The sequence below is a fragment of the Dioscorea cayenensis genome, chromosome 16, assembly GCF_009730915.1.
Source record: "Dioscorea cayenensis subsp. rotundata cultivar TDr96_F1 chromosome 16, TDr96_F1_v2_PseudoChromosome.rev07_lg8_w22 25.fasta, whole genome shotgun sequence".
NCBI lineage: Eukaryota > Viridiplantae > Streptophyta > Magnoliopsida > Dioscoreales > Dioscoreaceae > Dioscorea > Dioscorea cayenensis.
Window position 1 is genome coordinate 3,093,556 of NC_052486.1, and position 21,784 is coordinate 3,115,339.

The 21,784-nt window shown below is 30.2% G+C and overlaps 2 protein-coding genes and 1 non-coding gene across 3 annotated transcripts; 2 read left to right on the forward strand and 1 right to left on the reverse strand.

The window, feature by feature from the left end:
* The first annotated feature begins 957 nt into the window (after window positions 1-957).
* Window positions 958-3,337, forward strand: LOC120279201 (zinc finger MYM-type protein 1-like). The gene is given in 2 exon segments (XM_039286068.1): window positions 958-2,106; window positions 2,108-3,337. Coding segments are annotated over 2 exon segments (2,379 nt in total).
* A 9,471-nt stretch (window positions 3,338-12,808) lies between these two features.
* Window positions 12,809-14,101, reverse strand: LOC120279202. The gene has a single exon (XM_039286069.1). It carries the CDS (start codon window positions 14,099-14,101, stop codon window positions 12,809-12,811), a length of 1,293 nt encoding a protein of 430 aa, XP_039142003.1.
* A 539-nt stretch (window positions 14,102-14,640) lies between these two features.
* On the forward strand, window positions 14,641-14,747 carry LOC120279901. Its single transcript, XR_005542203.1, has one exon. It is a non-coding gene; the product is annotated as a small nucleolar RNA R71 (small nucleolar RNA).
* The last annotated feature ends 7,037 nt before the right edge of the window (window positions 14,748-21,784 follow it).

Here is a 21,784-nt window from a genome sequence, read left to right on the forward strand (position 1 = left end):
AGCTGTGTGTATTTTTGTGGGGTCAGATGACCCCACAAAAATTTCTAAAATCTTTTAATATGTATTTATATATTAATTTAAAAAAACTAAGTTGACCCCACAAAATTAAAAAACTGGGTCAACCTTGCTTTTTGAGAATGAGACCGTTGGCTTAAGTGCTTAACAATTAACATAAAGCATCAATGAATCAATAATATCATTATATATATAATATAATAATAACATTATAATGAATCAATGACATAATATTATAATATATTTTGTAAAAGCTGTTACCTTTACAGTTTTACTCATTTCTCCAGATCTTACATTCTCACTCAAAGTCTCAAACCAGGCAGCCAGCAACCTTCTACCAGACCACCGGCATTAGTACTGTAGCACCGACCGCCATCTGCCGGTGCTCAATCCACCCTAATCAGGTCACCTCCATCTCCGCCGCAAGCCCTCATCAGTGCATTGTGCTCCTCTTTTCTGGGAACTCCGGCTTCTCCACATAATCCATATCTCAATCCTAGGTAAAATCATAATCTCCAATTTTTCATGATTCAATCTTATAATTCCTATTTCTCTATCACTCTATGAATTATTGCTAATTTGCTATGGATATGGAGTATGGACTATAGTCTATGGATAATGGATGAACATCATGATTCATGAACATATAATATTACAATTAGTTATGCATGCATTTCTAGGAGTGAATGCTCAATCTTTTAGTGTAATGTTTTGTGTACAAATTAATCTATTGATGGAGTTCATTGGAGTTGAATTGATAGTCATGGAAGTTTCTTTTTCTTGATCATCATTAAAGTGTTGTGAATGTTTGATTTATCCATAGAAAAGATTCAAAAGAATGTAAATTATGTAATAGTGTCACAAATGCTAGCTTTCTGTGAATGTTTTTTGTGATTACATAAATTATCATTAAACTTTTGTTATTTTCTCTAATGTTAGTGAATGGAAAAATACTTCAAAAGGAAATCATTGTTTGAAGAATCAAGTTCAACTCCTGAAAATAGTGATGAACCTCAAATAACTCAACAATATTCAAAACAAGCTCATGTTGAAGTTGATTTAAAAAATTTGCCCGCGGATCCAGGACTTCGTCCCTTAATTTCAACTTATCATCCTAATGATCAAGATAAAGTACGGAGAGCATACTTACAAAAAGGACCTTGCCAACCACGTAATCATAATTTTCCACAAACAAGCATTGGGAATGTGTTGCGTCGATTTAATCCGAGTTGGTTTGATGAGTATGGCAATTGGTTAGAGTATAGCATAGCTAAAGATGCTGCATTCTGTTTATATTGTTATCTTTTTAAACCAGATATCAGAAAGCAAGGAAGTGCAGACTCATTTGTCATTGAAGGTTTTACAAATTGGAATAAGAAAGATAGATTGAAAACTCATATCGGTGGGCTCAATAGTGCCCATAATCAAGCTTATAGGAAATGTCAAGACTTGATGAATCAAAATCAAAATATTCAATCTATTTTGATTAAGCAAGGAGATCAAGCTCGAAGTGAATATCGCACAAGATTAACTGCTTCTGTAGATTGTCTTCGATTTCTTTTGCGACAAGGGCTACCTTTTCGTGGTCATGATGAATCTGAGGAATCAAACAATCAAGGAAATTTTCTTGAACTCTTGCATTTTCTTGCTAAACACAATGAAGCCATCAATAGTGTTGTTTTGAAGAATGCTCCTAGCAATCTAAAATTAACAGCTCATGATATTCAAAATGACATTATAAGTGCTGCAGCAAGCGAGACAACAAAGGCAATTATTAATGAGTTAGGAGATGATTTATTTGCAATCTTGGTAGATGAATCTCGTGATGTCTCAAATAAGGAACAAATGGCTCTTGTTTTGCGTTACATGAATAATAAAGGTTGTATTGTTGAACGCTTTTTAGCTATTGTTCATGTCTCTGACACTACTGCATTGTCACTCAAAGAAGCAATTGAGTCTATATTCTCTAAGTATGGACTAAGTTTATCAAGATTACGTGGACAAGGTTATGATGGAGCTAGCAACATGCGGGGTGAATTTAATGGTTTGAAAAGTTTGATTTTGAAGGAAAATGAGTTTGCCTTCTATATTTCATTGCTTTGCACATCAACTTCAATTAACTCTTGTAGCAGTTGCAAAAAATGAAGATTCGGTTGCTTCACTTTTTCAGAATGTTAGTTGTTTACTTAATGTTGTTGGAGCTTCATGTAAGAGATATGATATTCTTAGAGAAAGTCAAGCTTCTAGAGTTGCCGAAGCTCTAAAAAATGATGAGCTTGCAAGTGGAAAAGGCTTAAACCAAGAAATTAGTCTTAAACGTGCCGGTGATACTAGATGGGGTTCACATTATGGAACATTACTAAACTTAATTATTTTGTTCCCTTCTGTGATTGATGTACTTGAAAATGTTGGTGAGAATGGTTTGAATTCAGAGCAAAGGGTGGAAGCACAATTCTTATTGCAAATGCTTCAATCTTTTGATTTCATTTTCAACTTACATTTGATGAGAAATGTGCTAGGCATTACAAATGAATTGTCAAAGTCTTTACAAAGAAAGGATCAAGACATAGTTAATGCTATGGAGTTGGTTAAAATATCTAAACAAAGGCTTCAAATGATGAGAGATGATGGATGGGATCTTTTATTACATGAAATCCTTTCTTTTTGTGGAAAATATAGCATTTTGGTTCCTAGTATGGATGAAAAATATTCACCTCCTGGAAGATCACGACGTAAAGTTGTTGATATCTCAAATTTGCATCATTATCGAGTTGAGTTATTCAATGTTGTTATAGATAGACAACTTCAAGAGCTCAACAACCGTTTCACCGAGATTAATACGGAGTTACTTCTTTGTGCAACATGTCTCAACCCAAGTGACTCTTTTTCTGCTTTTAATAAAGAGAAATTGATTCGCTTTGCTCGCTTTTATCCTCTTGAGTTTTCAGTTGTGGATGTTATGGGGCTTGACAGTCAACTTGAAACTTATATTATTGATATGCGCTCTAATCTTGAATTTTCGGGTATTAAAGAGATTGGTCAACTTACTGAGAAGTTGGTTGAGACAAAGAAGAATATTGTTTATCCACTTGTGTTTCTATTGGCTAAACTGGCTTCAATATTACCTGTTGCAACTGCAAGTGTAGAAAGGACATTTTCGGCAATGAAAATTGTGAAAAATCGGCTAAGGAACCGTATGGGAGATAATTTGATGAATGATTGTTTGGTAACATATATTGAAAGAGATATATTCAACAATATTGATAATGAAACAATCATCCAACGGTTTCAAAATATGAAATCTCGTCGTGGACAACTATGAATGATAGGTATAAGTTTGATAATTTTTTTTAGTTATTTGTATTTTAAATTTTTTATAATGTTTTAACTATATTTTTAAATATATATACATGATTTTCTTGTATTATAGATGATGATAATATGTTAAGAGACTTATTGTCGGAATTTTTGGTTTTCAAACTCTACATAATTAACTTTACTTTTTTTATTGTTAGGTTGTGTTTCATGCTCAAGGAAGAAAGAACAACATCTTCTTATGTGGTTTGTGTTATCTTGGAAGATTGTGAGAAGATAAATTTGATGTAGTTTTCATATACTTTCAAGTAAAATATATGGTTTGTGTTAGAAACTTTATTTTGGTTAATTGTGCTTCTTATAATTGTTGAACTATGACTATTATATATAGGTAAACATATTTGTCATGTGATAATATTTTACTTATTGACCCCATATTATAAATTTCCTGGCTCCGCCACTGCTGTTAACGATGATCACACGTGGCATATGCCAAATCAGATAAAAGATGTACTAAATTATATACCACATGTGATCATTGTTAACGGTGTATGTTTGAGTGACGAAATTATAACCGATACTAAAAGTAAGAGATCAAATTGTAACTTTTTTAAAATCATGTGACCGAAATAAAAACACATAAATATAAATGATCATTTAGATTGTGTGCCCTAAAGTAAAATTTGCATTTACTTGCGTAAAAAATAAGTTTTTTAATTATTAAAAAAATGGTATATTTAACTAGCGTAAGTGAGGTTTTAGTCCATATAGTGTTACAGTTTTTTTAATTTCAAACATACCATCCTGTACCAAAAGAGTATTCTCTCATTTCTTTGGGAGTTCCGTGGCTTTTTCACATTAAGGGCATGTTTGGATAGCCACAAATTATGCCATAATCTGTACAATATGGCATAATTTAATATTTTCTGAGAATTATGTCATATTGGCTGTTTGGGTACTTATTTTAGAGTATAAAATTATGGCATAATATAGGTATTATGGCATAAAAAAAATATTCCACTAAGAGTGAAATATTTTCTCATTGTAAAAAGTCTCTCTCTTCCTTTCCATCCAGCTACCAGCCATGGGCCTACCGACGGTTCGACCCAGACCTCCGTGATCGGCTGCTGATCCGGCCGACCTCCGGCTGACCCGGCCACCCGGTGGTCGCTCAATTTCGGGGACCGACCCCGGTCCAATCGATATCCGGTGACACACTGCCGTCCACGGGTGGTCCGCCGATCTCCGCGACCGACCACCGCTGATCCGGAAGGCCTTCGCGACCGATCACGGTCCCGGCAGGACCACCGGTGGTCCGACCACTTACTGGCTGGCCTCCGACGACAAGCCATTGGTTGTTCGGCCGACTCCAGCGACCGGCCAACGATCCACCGGCGATCCATTCGTCGATCGCCTAGTCTCCGTAATTTTTTTTTATTTTGTTACCCAAACACTCATTCTAAGAATAAAATATGCCACAATTTCTGTAATAATCACTTGCACTGCCTACATAATAAAATTATACCATATTTTTTTATTTTGCAGCCAAACAGGCCCTAAATATAAAAACCACCCTATTGTTATAATGTTGTGTATAAATGGTAAGTTTTTTCATTTTCATATACAAACAACATAATACTTCCTCCAATTTTTTTTTAGTTGTCACATTTTGGAGCACTTCTGTGTTTTTTTTTATTTGTCACATTAAAAATTTTGTACAACATTAAATAATTTTTTCCAAATTTATTCTTTAATTTAATGTACTTGTACAATTTTCAATAAATCAAAATTAACTAAGCATTAAATTATATTTTCCACAAGTAGGAATGGAAGTGGGGCGGGCGAGGAATGGGATCCCCACTCTCCACGGGACGGGGATTCCCTGGTTTAAAATTCCCCGTGGGAAAAAACTCCCCCGCGGGGATCCCCGCCCCACGGGAAATCCCTGCCCCACCCAAAACATTGATATAAAAATTTATTAAATAAATATTATATAATAATTTCATTAAAATAATTTAAGATTTTATTAAATAAATATGTTTTAATGAAATATATAAATATAAATAGTTAATAAGTTGTATGAAATAATTGTGAGTCTCATTTTATAATATAAAGATAAATTAATGAACAAGAGTTTAAATGTTTAATGGATTGAAACAATAATATTTAACACTAAATAAATAGTATATAACGCAATTTCAAATTTATTGTTACAATTATATTTAAACTCAGTTATTTTAAATTAAGTTTCTATTAAATATGAAAGTTATATTTTGTTTTTTAATGAGTTGTTAATTGTTATCAGTTAATCCTTTATTAAAAATCTAATATAATTATAATAAATGTAGGAGGTTTTAAATTAACACTATATATTGCATTCATATTATATTTTTTTTAATAATTATAAGAAATAAAATAATATTTTATAGATGAACATTAAAATATTTTATAATTTTGTTTCGATAAATTGATATATTATAAATCTACAGTAACAATAATTAAATGTAAATTAATTGAGTAAAATGAAGAATTCTTAGGAAAATATTAATTTCATAAATATTCCGTTGCTCATATTTTATAATATTCCGTTGCTCATATTTCGTTTGCAACGGACGTTCTAGGGTAAATTTTTGCAAACATATTCCGTTGCTCATATTCCATTGCTAATCAACTTTTTCCGTTGCTATGTCTTAAAATTCCGTTACTATGTCTTAAAATTACGTCGGCAAAAAAAAAATTAATTTTTATTTATTTATTAAAGATAAATTTCGCATGGCATGATAAAGTTGATATTTTAATAAATATTTAAAGATAATTTTTTTAAAGATAAAAGCTCACTATGTTATATGAGGTTGTAACCCTGGTTATTTTAAAGATAAATAATTCATTTTTATGAATATTAAAAATTTGAAAATTAGAAGTTTGAATTTTAATTTTGTAAATATATTATATAATAAATTTATTAAATTAATTTAAAATTTTATTAAATAAATATGGTTTAATGAAATATATAAATATAAATAGTTAATAAGTTGTATGAAATAATTGTGAGTTCCATTTTATAATATAAAGATAAATTTATGATTGAAAAACTAATATTTATCAATAAATAAATAATATATAATGTTATTTCAAATTTATTGTTATAATTATATTTAAACTCAGTTATTTTAAATTATGTTTCTATTAAATATGAAAGTTATATTTACTAAAACTTATTAATAACTAAAAATATTAACAAATAAATATTTATTGATTATATATATAATATTATATTAATATTGAAATAATCTTTAATAAATATACTAAAAATATATAATATATTTTTTTTTTGTTGGGAATCCCCGCGGGGTACGGGGATTATGCGGGAATCCCCGTACTCCGCGGGGAGTGGGGTGGGGAGAGCATTCCCTGCCCCCACCTCACTAGGAGAGGGATTTTTCCTGCTCCCCGCCCCATCTAGGCGGGCCCCGCAGGTTACGCCGGGGATTCCGCGCCCCACTTACATCCTTATCCATTTTTAATATGGGTAATTTTGGAAAGTAATAGATTTTTCTATAAAATAGATATAATCAACTAATTTTAACTATTTTTTTAATCGGTATGAAATTAGTTAAATATGATAACTAAAAAAAACGAAGGGAGTAAATAAAGTCAGCAAATTTTTTTTAAATAAAATAAAAGTTTTGAAAAACTTTATAAATAAAAAATTATTTTTTTATTTTTTTAACAAAATGTTAGATGGTAATTATATGGAAAAATATATATAAAAAAACGTTGATGATACGATTTGATGTGCCATAAATCACATACATGTCAGCTCCTCATTGAAATATATTCATGTTAACATGGAACAATTTTTATGACATAAAATACATAATTATGTTACCTTATCAGTACTATGTAAGTAATACAGATTAAAATAAATTATATACATAGTACATGGTTCATAATATATATTTTTTAAAATACAAAGTCTAAATACATTGTAATGTAGAATAATCAATAACGGAGTTAAGCCAAATAAAAATGAACATAATCTAAAAAAATTGCCAAAGGACATTTAAACGTATTTTAATAATAAAAAAGATATTAAACAATAATTTTATTAATGTCTCTTCCCTTCAAACAATAAAGTTTTACATCCAAAGAACAAAGAATCTTTTTGATACTTTATTTAATCTAATCTTTTACATGCTCCAACATAATATGCAGGACTAATCTCCTGATGCTTTATCAAGCACATATCTAAGGATTAACTCTTTTTGAGTACCTAATCTAACTCATTCCAATCCTTCAACTTTATGCTCCAATTTAATGCTCAAACAAAGCTTTAAATATCCTGCTTTTTGCTTTTTCTTATCATATAATAAAAAATTTCTTAAAACATGATTTTGTATACTAACATCAGACTTTGACTTAATTACCATCATAATGATTAATGGTTAAAATATTTAACTCTCATGTCGTATGTCGAAGGTTTAATTTTTTTTTTCTTAGTGTATGATTGAGATATAATTAAAAGGAGTATGTAGTTGTCCATTTATATTATAAAAAAAATTGATTTAATTAATATTAATAAAATAAATATTTTAAAATTAATATTCAAAATATATCTACCACTGTATACAAAAGGCACCTTTGTATGTACAAACAAAGGCAAACCCCAATTTTGATGTTATCTGTTTTTTTTTCTTTAAAAGTTATTTTTTTTTAAAGTGAAAAAGTAGTCTTTTTCCTTTTTTTTATAAGCAGGAGAAATAAAAACCATTGAATTTATAATATATATTCCCAAACCATGAGAAATAACATTAAAATAATATATTTAATTAAAATTTTCAATTTTATTATTTTAAAGTAAGTTGCATGCAATCACTCCCGTAGATGAGTGATGGTGCAATTAACAATTATACAAAATGTTAAAAGTTTGACTATCTCTTAAAATATGGTTAAATATTTGAAATACATATGAGGGCAAATTGTTTTTATTGTCAAAATAATAATAATAATAATAATATAGAATTTTTAGTTAAAAAAATAGAAACATAGGAAACAAACAACAAAATGCAACATAAAAGATAAGGAAAAGACAAAATGGGGGTCAAGTGATGGAATGAAGGGTATAAAATCCACATAATTGCAAATCAAATCCTATGATTTCAATGAAGACCAAGCTTAAGAACAAGAGACAAACACTTTAAGAAAACACTATCTATGAAGTCTATCAAGAAGGAATCACACTCAATCACACAAAGAGTAGTGTTCATGGCAGGCTTTTGTTAAAGTCTAGCTAGCACGTCAGATGGACTGTGACATGAAATTCCAAACAAGTGATTTATATGAAGAAGAAGAAGAAAAACAAGGGAAAATGAAGAGAAGGGAATCCATTTTGTGGCACAAGTACATGAGCATTGCTTGTTCTTTTTCTACCCTTTATCTATTAATATTTTTGGGGTCCAATGAATTCTTTGCAAGATGAGTTTTGAGTACAAGACTTGCATATGATACCTCCAAACAAATTGTTTGTTGTTGTTCATGATCAATGTTTGTGATTTGATGTTATGGTACAAGTTCTTAGATCGTCATGGTTTGGGGATGTTACGGTAGTGGGTTTCTAAGAAACATTTTGTTTGTAAACATGAAAGTCAAATATCAAATTACATGATTTTGTTGGGAATAGAATATCCTTATATTTATTTTTTATAAAAGATATTTTTAGAAAATTTAAAACAAGCTATAGTAGCAATGGCCGAACTATTGGTCATTTGATTCTTACGTGAAAACTTGAGGGTTTGACTATCTCTTAATGTATATTTAAGGTGTAAATTAGGTGTGTATTGCGGTACTTATCCATATTATAAACATAATAATTAAAAAAAAAAGTGTGACATATATATATATATACACACACACCCAAATAATCTTTATTACATAAGAAAAAAAATATGCGGAAATAAAAGCATATGCTTCCGGCCATAGCAATTTGAATAAGCATATCATTAAATATCTAATCTTAATATTGAATATCACATTAAACTAATCTCATCATTTGAAGGCCATAATGTTCTCCCAATTTATGTCGTTCATAACATCGAAGATCACACTTGACTAATCTCGATATTTGAAGGCCATAATGATGCTCCCAATCTATGTCGTTCTTCCTTTAATAAGTAGGGTTTGCAAAAATAATAAATAAAAGATCATAGTCTTAATTTGTATCTAGTCCTTACAATAAAAAAAACTAACACAACAAATTTAAAAATAAACCAATACCACAAATTTAAATCAATGTTGGCACTTTAACTATTATAATTATTTATATATATAATTCGTGTCAATTATTATTTAATTTAATTGATATAATTAATTACTTAAATTAATAATATTTATTTAATTAAATCATTCAGGATGAAAATATTATTTTCCAGACAGTGGCTCAGTGGTGGAGAACGGGTAATTGCCCTCCTTATAATTTAATAATAATTAAATTAGTTGATATCTTAATTATACCATATTATTTTATAATTGAACTCTTTAATTTTTTACTAATTAAAAATAAAATAAGACTAGTCTCATCTTATCCAATGATAAATGCGTGACTTTTGTTTTTGTTTGATTAGAAATTAAATTTATTTAATATTTACCTATTTATTTAATGTCTTAATTTTGACGCTAGTTTTACCAATTTCAGCTGAAATTGTATTTTACCAATTTCAACTGCACTTGTGGAAAGTGTATTCTCTACAATGGAGATTGTGAAAACTCAACTACGTAATATAATAGAATTGGTGATCAATTCTTGCTTAGTGACATACATTGAGAAAAATATCTTTGATTATATAGTTATATAATGAAACAATTATTCATTATTTTTAAAATATTAAAACTTGCAAGGAAGAATTATGAATTTGTTTTTTGTTGATGTTTTGTAGTACTTTTCATGTAAAAAACTTTTTTTTTTAAAACAATTATATAATTTTGATTATATTTGAACTATGATTTATTAAATTTTATTTTCCCCTCTTATCTATTATTTCTGGCTTCACCACCGTCTCCAGGGTAACATTAGATTCCATATCAATTTTCACAATTGTACTCTCAAACGTGAGCATATGTTATTGACAATAATAACATATCCATTTCAACAATATTAATTTCTTTTTATCTAAACGCCACCAAAATTTCAAATATGGCCTGAGCAACTGTTGATTATGATTTATATAACACAAGTGTACGCTATCGCAAACAAGTAATATAATGATAAGAGAGTATCGTCCCACGAGGATTGAGTTTATTAATTACCAAAATCAGTAACCCTAATTCTACTTTACTAATGAGGTTGAAAAGATTTAGTTTAGAAAATCTAATTCAAGGACTAGAGAGAGAGAGAGAGAGTTAGATAAATCAATGTCAAGAGATTCTAGGGTTTCCGAGTTCACCTAGACTAATTCCACCTAGATTATCTAGTTCAATCAATCAATGTTTGTTTCTTATGTTGTCATCAAATTTCCCTAAATTACATATTGATCTTTCTCAAGCATCAATAGCATATTCCACTAGATAAGTTAACATTATCTCTGAGATAACTGTGAATCTATCGAACTCATTAAGCTTTAAAAATTTATAATGATGCATACAACCTCATAAATATCTCTATCTTATGATGATTGTATGATATTTCAACCAAGACCTAATTCAATTATCACCTCTCGGTCTCAAATTAAATTACTAATCATGCAATTGGTGATCAAGCAATCACAAGCATTAAGCATAGATTAAAATATCCAACATAGTCTTGAAACAAGCATCAATTAAATTAAACAAAGATGAATCTAGGTTTTCATAGTCTGGCTACATCGTAGCCCTAGAAAAAGTATTTAGAACATAATAATTGCAAAGTTCGACATATGAATAGGGTTCATAATCAAATAAACAAAGAAAAACTAAAAACTAAAGCCTGGCAATGAATCCACACCGAATCTTCGCTCCCGGTCTCTTGATCTCTCCGAAATTCCTCCTCTTTCATCTCAACCCTAGCTCCTTTTATAACATAAAAATCGGGGTAGCGCCTAGACCCCAAAGACTATAGCGCCTAGGCGCTATACTTTCTGTTTTGTACTTCTTGATGTTGTAGCGCCTAAGCGCTGCATGCTAGCACCTAGGCACTAGATTTTCTGTTTTGCTTGTTCCCTCTTTGTTGAAACTTTGCTCTTCTTCCTTAAATTTTGTGCTTTTTACATGTTCTTCCTTCAAATCATTCTCTTTCTTTCCTACAATGCAATAATAATAAGATTAGGAGTAAAATTGGTTCAAAATAATTCAAATTTAATTTATTATGAGTTAAAGAAGGTCTATATATTGAGTGCAAATTATACTCATCAAATACCCATAAACTTAGAGTTTTTTTCGCCCTCGAACAAAAGAAAGAGAAAGAAAAATATCGTGAAACAAAGCAATATGATTAACGGCAACATAAAGTGAAACTCCGGCCTCAAAGTTGGATTTTTCAAACCCATAAAAAGAAATTTTAAGCACGGTCTACAATTTCAACTAGAGGGCAAATCTTACTCCATTTAAGGTTCCATGTGTGTGTGTGTCCAGTCTTTGCTATTTCGCTATCCTTGAACTCTTGTTCGTTTATGCAAAAATAAGAACCCACCTAACCTCTAATTGAACCACCCAAACTTATTTATTTATATATATTTCATCATTTTATTTTATTTTTCCTTCTTTTTTTTCATTCCATCATCAATTTTTTTTTCTAAAACAGTAGCTTTCACGCATCCTTTGAGGTGGCCCTTTCTCCCAATAGGGCATACTTAGTATCTGACTTTTCAGAAGTGGCTTCACACATCAAAGGTGGTAGCTCTTTCTTTCTTTCTTTCTTTCTTTCTTTTTCTTTTTTTCTTTTGACAACTGACCTAACTAACTAATTCTGGAATCTTTCAAGGCTTTAGTAAGCTCCTAATTTGCATAAATGATCTCTAAGCATTTGGACAACTTAGTAAGCATAACTGGGTGTGCTAAGAGTGTAAAGGAACCAAAAAATAGAGCAACACAAGCACTATAGTCAAAAGAGAGACCCATCTATTGTTTTTCATGGATTAGAAAAGTCACTAGAATTTTTATCATAGGCCATCATTGTTCCACAAACCAAAAAACTTTTTTTTTATTTATCAACATCACCACACCCCCAAACTTAGAAGAAAACATTGTCCTCAATGTGAGCAAAGAGAAATAAATAAATAAATAAAAGGCATAAAATAAGAATAAAAACTCCCCTGAATGTCTTGACTTTCATCTCTTCACTATCATCCTTTGGTGGTGGGTGTTTTGGAAGGTTGGAGCTTATGGGAGCTGAATTATAAAATAAGATAAAATAAGATAAGAAAAATAAAATAAAATAAAACGTTAAAAATGCATGGGTTGCCTCCCACCTAGCGCTTTGTTTAACGTCCTCAGCTCGACGACTCCTTTGTCATGGTGGGTTCAAGATGATTTTCTTTTTACCCTTGTCAAAGCTCCACCCAAAATATGGCTTCATCCGCTGCCCATTAATTTTGAGAGTTCCTTTCTTTGAATGAGTGACTTCCGCAACACCATATGGTAACATCTTATTGATTGTAAATGGTCCACACCACTTCAGCTTGAATTTTCCATGCCTAGCCTTTGTTTGCTTTTTATTAGTTCTGTCATCTTTATAAGCTTCATTTCGAAAATCATCGAACTCATTCAATTGCAAAAGATTTTTCTCATTAATACGAAAGCAACATTCACTTGCTTGAGGATATTTTATAGCATCAAAAACGTTGAAAGTCACTTCTTCCTCTTGGACCCGAAGATGTAATTTTCCTTTTTGCACATCAATAATCGCTCTCCCAGTAGCCAAAAATGGTCTACCTAGTATAATTGGTATGTCTTTGTCTTCTTCTATGTCAAGTATAATGAAATCAGTTGAAAATATGAACTTATCTATCTTGACAAGGACATCTTCAATTACTCCCCTGGGGTGCTTCAATGAACGATCTGCTAGTTGCAATGTGACTGTAGTAGGCCGCGCTTCTCCCAAGTTAAGCTTCTTGAAGATTGATAAGGGCATTAAATTGATACTTGCTCCCAAATCACATAATGCCCTCTCAAACACCACATTCCCAATCGAGCATGGGATGGTAAAACTGCCTGGATCCTTGAGTTTGGGTGGTAACTTCTTTTGCAAGATTGCGCTGCATTCTTCAGTAAGTGTGACTGTCTCATAATCCTTAAGCTTCCTTTTGTTTGATAGAATTTCTTTCATAAGCTTCACATAGCTTGGCATTTGTTCAAGAGCTTCAGCAAATGGGATATTAATGTGAAGCTTCTTGAATACATCTAAGAATTTAGCAAAGTGTTGGTCAAGCTTGTTCTTCATCAAGCGCTGAGGAAAAGGAATTTTGGTAAATGTATCTTGTGGTAATGATGCTTGAATATGAGCTTTAGACTTGTTGTGTTCAAGGTTATCTTGATCATGCTTCTGATCTACAGACTTTGACTTTTTCTCTGGGGCCTTCAATTCATTTCCACTCCTCAAAGTGATTGCATTGCATTGTTCATTGCCACTCTTTCTTGGATTTGCCTTAGATGTGCTAGCCAAGTTTTCTTGTTGTCTCTCTGTTAACATACTCGCCATTTGACTTAGCTGAACCTCCAAATTCCTTATCTGTGCAGAATGATTTTGCAGAGTAGTGCGAGTTTCATTCATGAACTGCGTTTGAGTTGTAGCTAACTGGGCCATTGCTTCCTCCAGATTTATTTTCTTCTCTTGTGGTAGGTTGCTTTGTTCCTGCATAATTGAGTTATTTTTCCAAGATAGGTTAGGATGATTCCGCCATCCTGGATTGTACCTATTGGAATAGGGGTTATCTTGTTGCTTGTTGAAATTTCCCATATATTGAGCTTGCTCTACTGTCATTTGTGATAAGAAATACCAGCTGGACATTCAAAGCTTTGATGAGGCCCACTACACATTTCACAAGCCAGAGCGGTAGTCTTTACTATATATGCTGCCAAATTATTGTTCTGTAACTGTTTTGAGAAAGCTGCTATTTGGGCTGAAAGGTTAGTAATGGCATCTATCTCATGTACTCCAGCCATCTTCCTTGGCATGTTTCGCTTATTAGGCCATTGATAGTTGTTAGCAGTTATATCTTCTAGCAATTCATATGCCTCATCAATAGTTTTTTTCATTAACCCTCCACCTACAGATGCATCCACTAGTGTTCTGGTGGTGCTGTCAGGCCTTGGTAAAAGTTTTGAATATGCATCCACTTCTGCAACCCATGATGAGGACATTTCCTTAATAATTCCTTGTATCTTTCCCATGCCTAATATAAAGTTTCACCTTCATATTGAGCAAAATTATTGATTTCAATCCGCATCTTTACTGTTTTGGCTTGTGGAAAGAATTTGGCAAGGAATTTCTGAACATGACCATCCCATGTCACAATGGAATATGGTGGCAATGAATTCAACCAATATCTTGCTTTGTCTCTTAGAGAGAAAGGAAATAGACGTAGGCAAACTGCTTCATCGTCCACTCCATTATAGTTAAATGTATCACAAACTTCATAAAAGTTCGTGATATGAAGATTGGGGTCTTCATTAGGTAGCCCATTGAACTGAATTGCTTGAATCATTTGAAGGGTCACTAGCTTCAGCTCAAAGTTGTTTGCTTGAATGACTGGCCACCTAATCGCAGGTTGAATGCCAGTTGATGGCGTCGCATAATCACGCAAAACCATTGGTTGATTGACCACCATTGGATTATTAAATACTTGCTCATTCGCTGGTGCATTGTCCCTAGCTCTTGCTTCCTCAGGATTATCCATGGCTTCTGGCGATTGATTATTTATAAGTCTTTTCTCCCTCTTGTTCCTACGACACGTATGTTCTATTTCAAAGTCAAAAGGTATGAGACTTTCAGTACCAAATTTTCGCATTCAATTTTAACAATTTTGATTAAAAGAAGAAAAAAAAAATCAAGAATAATGAATTATGAAGTAAAACCAGAGTTTTTTTTCCTTGATATTAATAAAGAACACAATCCCAGGTAACGGCACCAAAAACTTGTTGATTGTGATTTATATAATGCAAGTGTACACTATCGCAAACAAGTAATATAATGATAAGAGAGTATTGTCACACGAGGATTAAGTTTATTAATTACCAAAATCAGTAATCCCTAATTCTACTTTACTAATAAGGTTGAAAAGATTTAGTTTAGAAAATCTAATTTAAGGACTGAGAGAGAGAGAGAGTTAGATAAATCAATGTCAAGAGATTCTAGGGTTTCCGAGTTCACCTAGACTAATTCCACCTAGATCATCTAGTTCAATCAATCAATGTTTGTTTCTTATGTTGTCATCAAATTTTCCTAAATTACATATTGATCTTTCTCAAGCATCAATAACATATTCCACTAGATTAGTTAACATCATCTCTGAGATAACTGTGAATCTATGGAACTCATTAAGCTTTAAAAATTTATAATGATGCATACAACCTCATAAATATCTCTATCTTATGATGATTGTATGATATTTCAACTAAGACCTAATTTAATTATCACCTCTCGGTCTCAAATTAAATTACTAATCATGCAATTGGTGATCAAGCAATCACAAGCATTAAGCATAGATTAAAATATCCAACATAGTCTTGAAACAATCATTAATTAAATTAAACAAAGATAAATCTAGGTTTTCATAGTCTGGTTACATCGTAGCCCTAGAAAAAGTATTTAGAACATAATAATTGCAAAGTTCAACATATGAATAAGGTTCGTAATCAAATAAACAAAGAAAAACTAAAAACTAAAGCCTGTCAATGAATCCACGCCGAATCTTCGCTCCCGGTCTCTTGATCTCTCCGAAATTCCTCCCCCTTTCGTCTCAACCCTAGCCCCTTTTATAACATAAAAATCGGGGTAGCGTCTAGGCCCCAAAGACTGTAGCGCATCGGCACTATACTTTCTATTTTGCACTTCTTGATGTTGTAGCGCCTAAGCGCTGCATGCTAGCGCCTAGGCGCTAGATTTTCTGTTTTGTTTATTCCCTCTTTGTTAAAACTTTGCTCTTCTTCCTCCAATTTTGTGCTTTTTACATATTTTTCTTTCAAATCATTCTCTTTCTTTTCCTACAATGCAATAATAATAAGATTAGGAGTAAAATTGGTTCAAAATAATTCAAATTTAATTTATTATGAGTTAAAGAAGGTCTATATATTGAGTGCAAATTATACTCATCAGCAACACTTGGTTTTCATTAATGATAAGACCAATTATTATAATACTAGCTCTCTACAGTTATGCAACATTTGTATTTTCTAATTATATAGAAATGCACATTATTAAATATAAAAAAATTTAAAATTATAATATAATAATTAATCTAAATTCATTAAATATTTGTAAATATTGCATACATCCTAATAGAAATAATAATATAAATAAAATATATGGTTAGTATAACTTTACATTCCAAACATGATGTGATTTATGATTTATAATAAAGTGCTTGTTGTCTCATGCTATACTTGGCTTTTATTAGTGATAAGGTGTGTGTGGTAAGATATTAACCAGCATTAGATTAAGAATATTAAGATTTATGTCACAACCTTAGTGTTAATTATTGAAATATTTTTAAAAAAATATAAAATGATGTATGCTAGTAAAAAATAAAAATTTCGAAATGTGACAAGCACACGTCAAAAGCATGCATAATTATGAAGTTAATACTATCTCAACATATATGTATTTTCACCCTACATGAGTTGAAATTTGAATATCTTTTCAGTAGGACAGAACCACTCAATATAGAGAATTTAATACTAATAGATTATGAGATCGGTAACAATTAGTAAAATTCATTTCTATCATTAAATAAATACAAATATATAAAATGATTGAAAATAATAATAACAAGTATAATTAAAATATAAGATATGTGTGGTTTATCCTCACCAAAACGATATTTGAAATATAGGTATATATGCCCCCATTGAAATATTTTTTTAAAAAAAGACATAATTATTAACAATTGTTGTGTTTAAAAAAATAAAAAGTTATTAAAAAATAAAAAGTATTTAAAACAAAAGTTTTAAAATAAAGCTACAATATATATATATATATATAATTTTAGAACTTGATAACTGAATTAAACTCCTCTGTGATGTCATGTCATGCCACCTAATGAAAAGTTTTAAATATAATTAAATAACATTATTAATAAAATTCATGAGGTTCTAGTCAATTCTTATCCAACTTTGATCCAATCCCATGCACTAGCCTCACGTGCAATGCATGTGCATGAAAACAAGTACTTAGTTTGAGCCATGTGAGATATTTCAAAGAAGATGTGAAACTAAAATCAAAGTCTCAACCTACATCCACACACACACACACACACACATCTTGCTCTTATCTCCATATATATATATATATATTTTAAAAAAGACGACAAGCGCCAGAATCCAAAAATGAACACGTGGGGGAATTACGTTCACCACTGAATCATGCCCTCACCTTGCGCGAGATGGAGATCGAACTTGGGGAGCCACGCTCGACACTCGAGACGAATATCCTACGCAAGAGACCCGATGTCAATAGACCAAATGGTCGTTGGCTTATCTCCATTCTTCATTACACTAATCACATTATTTATTTATTTATTTTGATTTGTTTTTTAAATTTTTGACCTACTGATTTTCTAAAATGGGTGAGGTATGGGCAGTCTTACTCTTATCTCCATTTTTCATTACACTAATCACATTAATTATTTATTTATTCTGATTTGTTTTTAAAATTTTTGACCTACTGATTTTCTAAAATGGGTGAAGTATGGGCAGTCTTATATACTCATGAGTGTTTGGATCTCCAAACCACATACCTAAATAATCAAAACCTCTGTCATACGGGTGCATTTATATTAAAAGACAATAATGCCATATAATGTGTTTGATCAGGAAAAAAAAAAAACACATTACAACTTTTTTATGATGTGTTTGATTTGTAAATGAGGTGTGATTATAGAACAAAAGAGTAGAGTATAACTTGATTTTTTTTGTTCCACCAAAATCATGATACAAAAATTTAAGTGAGGTGTGGGACAATTAAAAACATTATTGTCTTTTAAATAAAATGAAAAATTATAGTGATGTCTTACACATCATTTATCTTTGTTGACTACTATTCATCACAGCTAGCTGCCCACCAGTGATTGCCATTGACAAAGCACCAACCACAAGTGATTGTTGCCGATCAACCATCGTTGATTGTAGCCAGTTAATCATTGATGTCATCCGGCCACTATCACCGTTGAGTCACTGGCCAAGCCACCATCGATCACTACAGTCACCAGTTGCCCACTAGTCACCACTACTCATTGACCATTAAAATAGTACAAAAGGTATTTTTTGATAATTTTATCATTTTTTTATTAAATTATATTTTGTGTTGTTCCTTGAACATTAAACATGGAATAACATAAAGCACTTGTCCAGTATTTCACTCATTTGTGTTGTGTTGTCCTGCTTGTGCTCAATCCATGTGTGAATGAAAATGTACCCTTAACCTACATATACACACATACATACATATATTAATATTATATATGTTGAGAAAAAGTGTGGCAAAAATAAATTATAGTAAATAACATCAAAGTAATTAAGGGTAGTCTTTGGTTATATGGTTTAAGTCTTTATTTCATAACATAATTTTATTTTATTTTATTTTTTCTGCATCTCTATCTATTAGAAAATCATCATAACATCAGACAAGCATCACAAAAATAAACAAACAAATAAATAAATAAATAAATAAATAAATAAATAAAAAAACGCACCATATGATGTTTATGTTATTCAGTGAATTTGATAAAAAGAGAATTTATTTATTTTTCTTTTTAATTATCTCTTTAATGTCAGATCAAGTGATGTATTAATCATGTATTAGTCATCAACCTCTTAAACACGTAAACTTTTTTTCTTTTCTTATTTCATTTTCAATGATTATAAACTTTTCATTATAGTCAAAAAAACTTTTTTTTGAAAATTCAAGCATGATCACAGAAAAAAAAATGTGTATCACACTAATGACTCTCTTAATCATCATGTTTAACAATAACACTTAATCATCTCCAACTAACACCATTTATAAAATGAAGCCGCATTTGATACAGTGAAAAATTATAAATAATAAAGTAAAATAATAATAATAAAGCAAGAAAGCAAAGAGCATTTAGAATTTAGAAGCATAAACTATTGAAAAGCCTCTCAGTGCGCCTGCCAAAACTTTAGCAGAAAAAAAAGGTCACATTGATATTATCATGCAAAACAAGAAAGAAAGAAAAAAGAATGCAAATAAAATAAGATAAAATAAAATAAAAACTTAGAAATAGTGACATCTTTGGAGTGATTTTTGATTAAAGAAACTGATCACGAAAGTGCACTACACGTCTCTACACAACACCACATGAATTATAAAACTCAACATGCAAAGGTGTGCAATTTGCAAAGGTGGTAGCTTTAGAAAGTAAGGTATCTTTAGGATCATATATATAAATATCTATGAATTTTATTAATTGAAAGCAATGGGTAGGTTCAAACCCTCTAAAGGAGTTGACATTTATGAAATTTCTTTTTTTCTCTCTACTTGTTTTTCAAGTTATTTGATATTCTACCTACTAAAATGGTTTTTTTAAAAATCTAAGTCATTATGTTTTTTTTTAATCAATGAAAGTGATAAGAGTTATACATAAAGTATGCACATGGGCTGAGAATTGATCATTAAGTTTGAGTGCCCTCATTCAGTGAAACAAGATTTGAGTAGCATGTCCGCACCCATAACTGGAGACTCATTACCATCATTTAGTTCTAGTGAGACTTGAACTCAAAACCTTTTAAATATCTCTCACTTACTTTTTGCAATATGACTAATGCCGATGGGCTATGAACCCTCTGATTAATCTTAATTTGGATTTATTTTAGAATAATATTAGATTAAAATTAAATATTATATTCTATAATTTTATTGTTGAAATCTTATATTAATCTTAATTAGTATTTTTGAAAAATGATTAAGTTTAAAAATATAAAATTAATTTAATAAAAATTATATATAAATCAACATCATGAGTTCCAATTAACAATAGAGAATGACATATATAGATTGGTAATATTGCAGTGTAACAATTTTAATTCTACTATCGTTTTTTTTTCTAAGTTGTTGTTATGGTCTGAGGTAGATATATGTTTTCATTTTCTATTGTTAATAGCGTAATTAATATGACATGCATAAATATCGTACTCTACATAGTGTTAATATTTTGTTCTCTCAAATCAAATTTTAAATATTGTTTGAACAAATGTATTAAGTAATTATATGTTTCGTAATATATATATGATATATAAGTTATATTGAAAATTTTAAAAATACATAGATTGAAAATAATATGAAAGTATACAAACTTAAAATGATTTTATCCTTCAAAAACATATATATTTGATGATTTGTAGAAAGAACATTATGTGTAATTTTTTAAATAACAAATTTTTTTTGGATGATTTAAGAGAAAAAGGTCCATAATTTTTTATTACAAAAATGATCTTACATTGTTAGCTTATAAAAACCAAGTGGTCAAAAACTGGGTCAATTTTATTATATAATTTTCTTAAAGTGAATAAATAAAATTATCATTTTAAAAAATAAGATGCCACTTTAACTTGTAAGAACACCACTAATTAAACAATAAATATCTAAGTTTAAGATTTATAACAGATAATTATCAATTTTAACAATTCATCAAAATTAATTATAAACCCTAATACCCTAAACCTCATTCTATACCCTGAAATCATAAACCACAAACCCTAATTCTCAAAACTTAAACCCTAAAACATAAATCTTAAACTTAAACCTTAACCATGAATTCACAAGTAAATTTTATTTATTTTTTTAATTAAAAAACCTTTATTTTCGCATTCTCTTGCATTAATTTAATTGAAGGACATAAAAGTCAATGAGAGGTCACTGTTTGAAGATTTTGTATGCATGGCAGCAAAATAGTTCTATGAGTACAACATGTACTTCAATTTTAACATTCAATCTTTGTAATCAAGTTTTATCAGTAAAAATAAATAAATTTTGTGTAGTTGCATGGAAAACAGTTTGAATTTAACCATGTCCTATTCCTTCTATTTACTTTCATTTACTTCAAAATAATAAATTTTTAAAAATATTTACTAGTATTTATTTTCTAAAAAAATCACTGTAAATAATTTCAAACTTCTCAAGGGGGTTAGTGAGAATATCAATGTAACGTATCAAAAGGCACGCAAATAAAATAATTAAAAATTTCCATTAAATTATTTTGCAAAAAACACCCTGCAAAAACTCATAATCATAACTTGGTTCCTTTTTTAA

Excerpts from the sequence above, each read along its gene's own strand:
- LOC120279202 (XM_039286069.1), bottom strand. The coding sequence starts at position 14,101 with ATGGCCCAGTTAGCTACAACTCAAACGCAGTTCATGAATGAAACTCGC.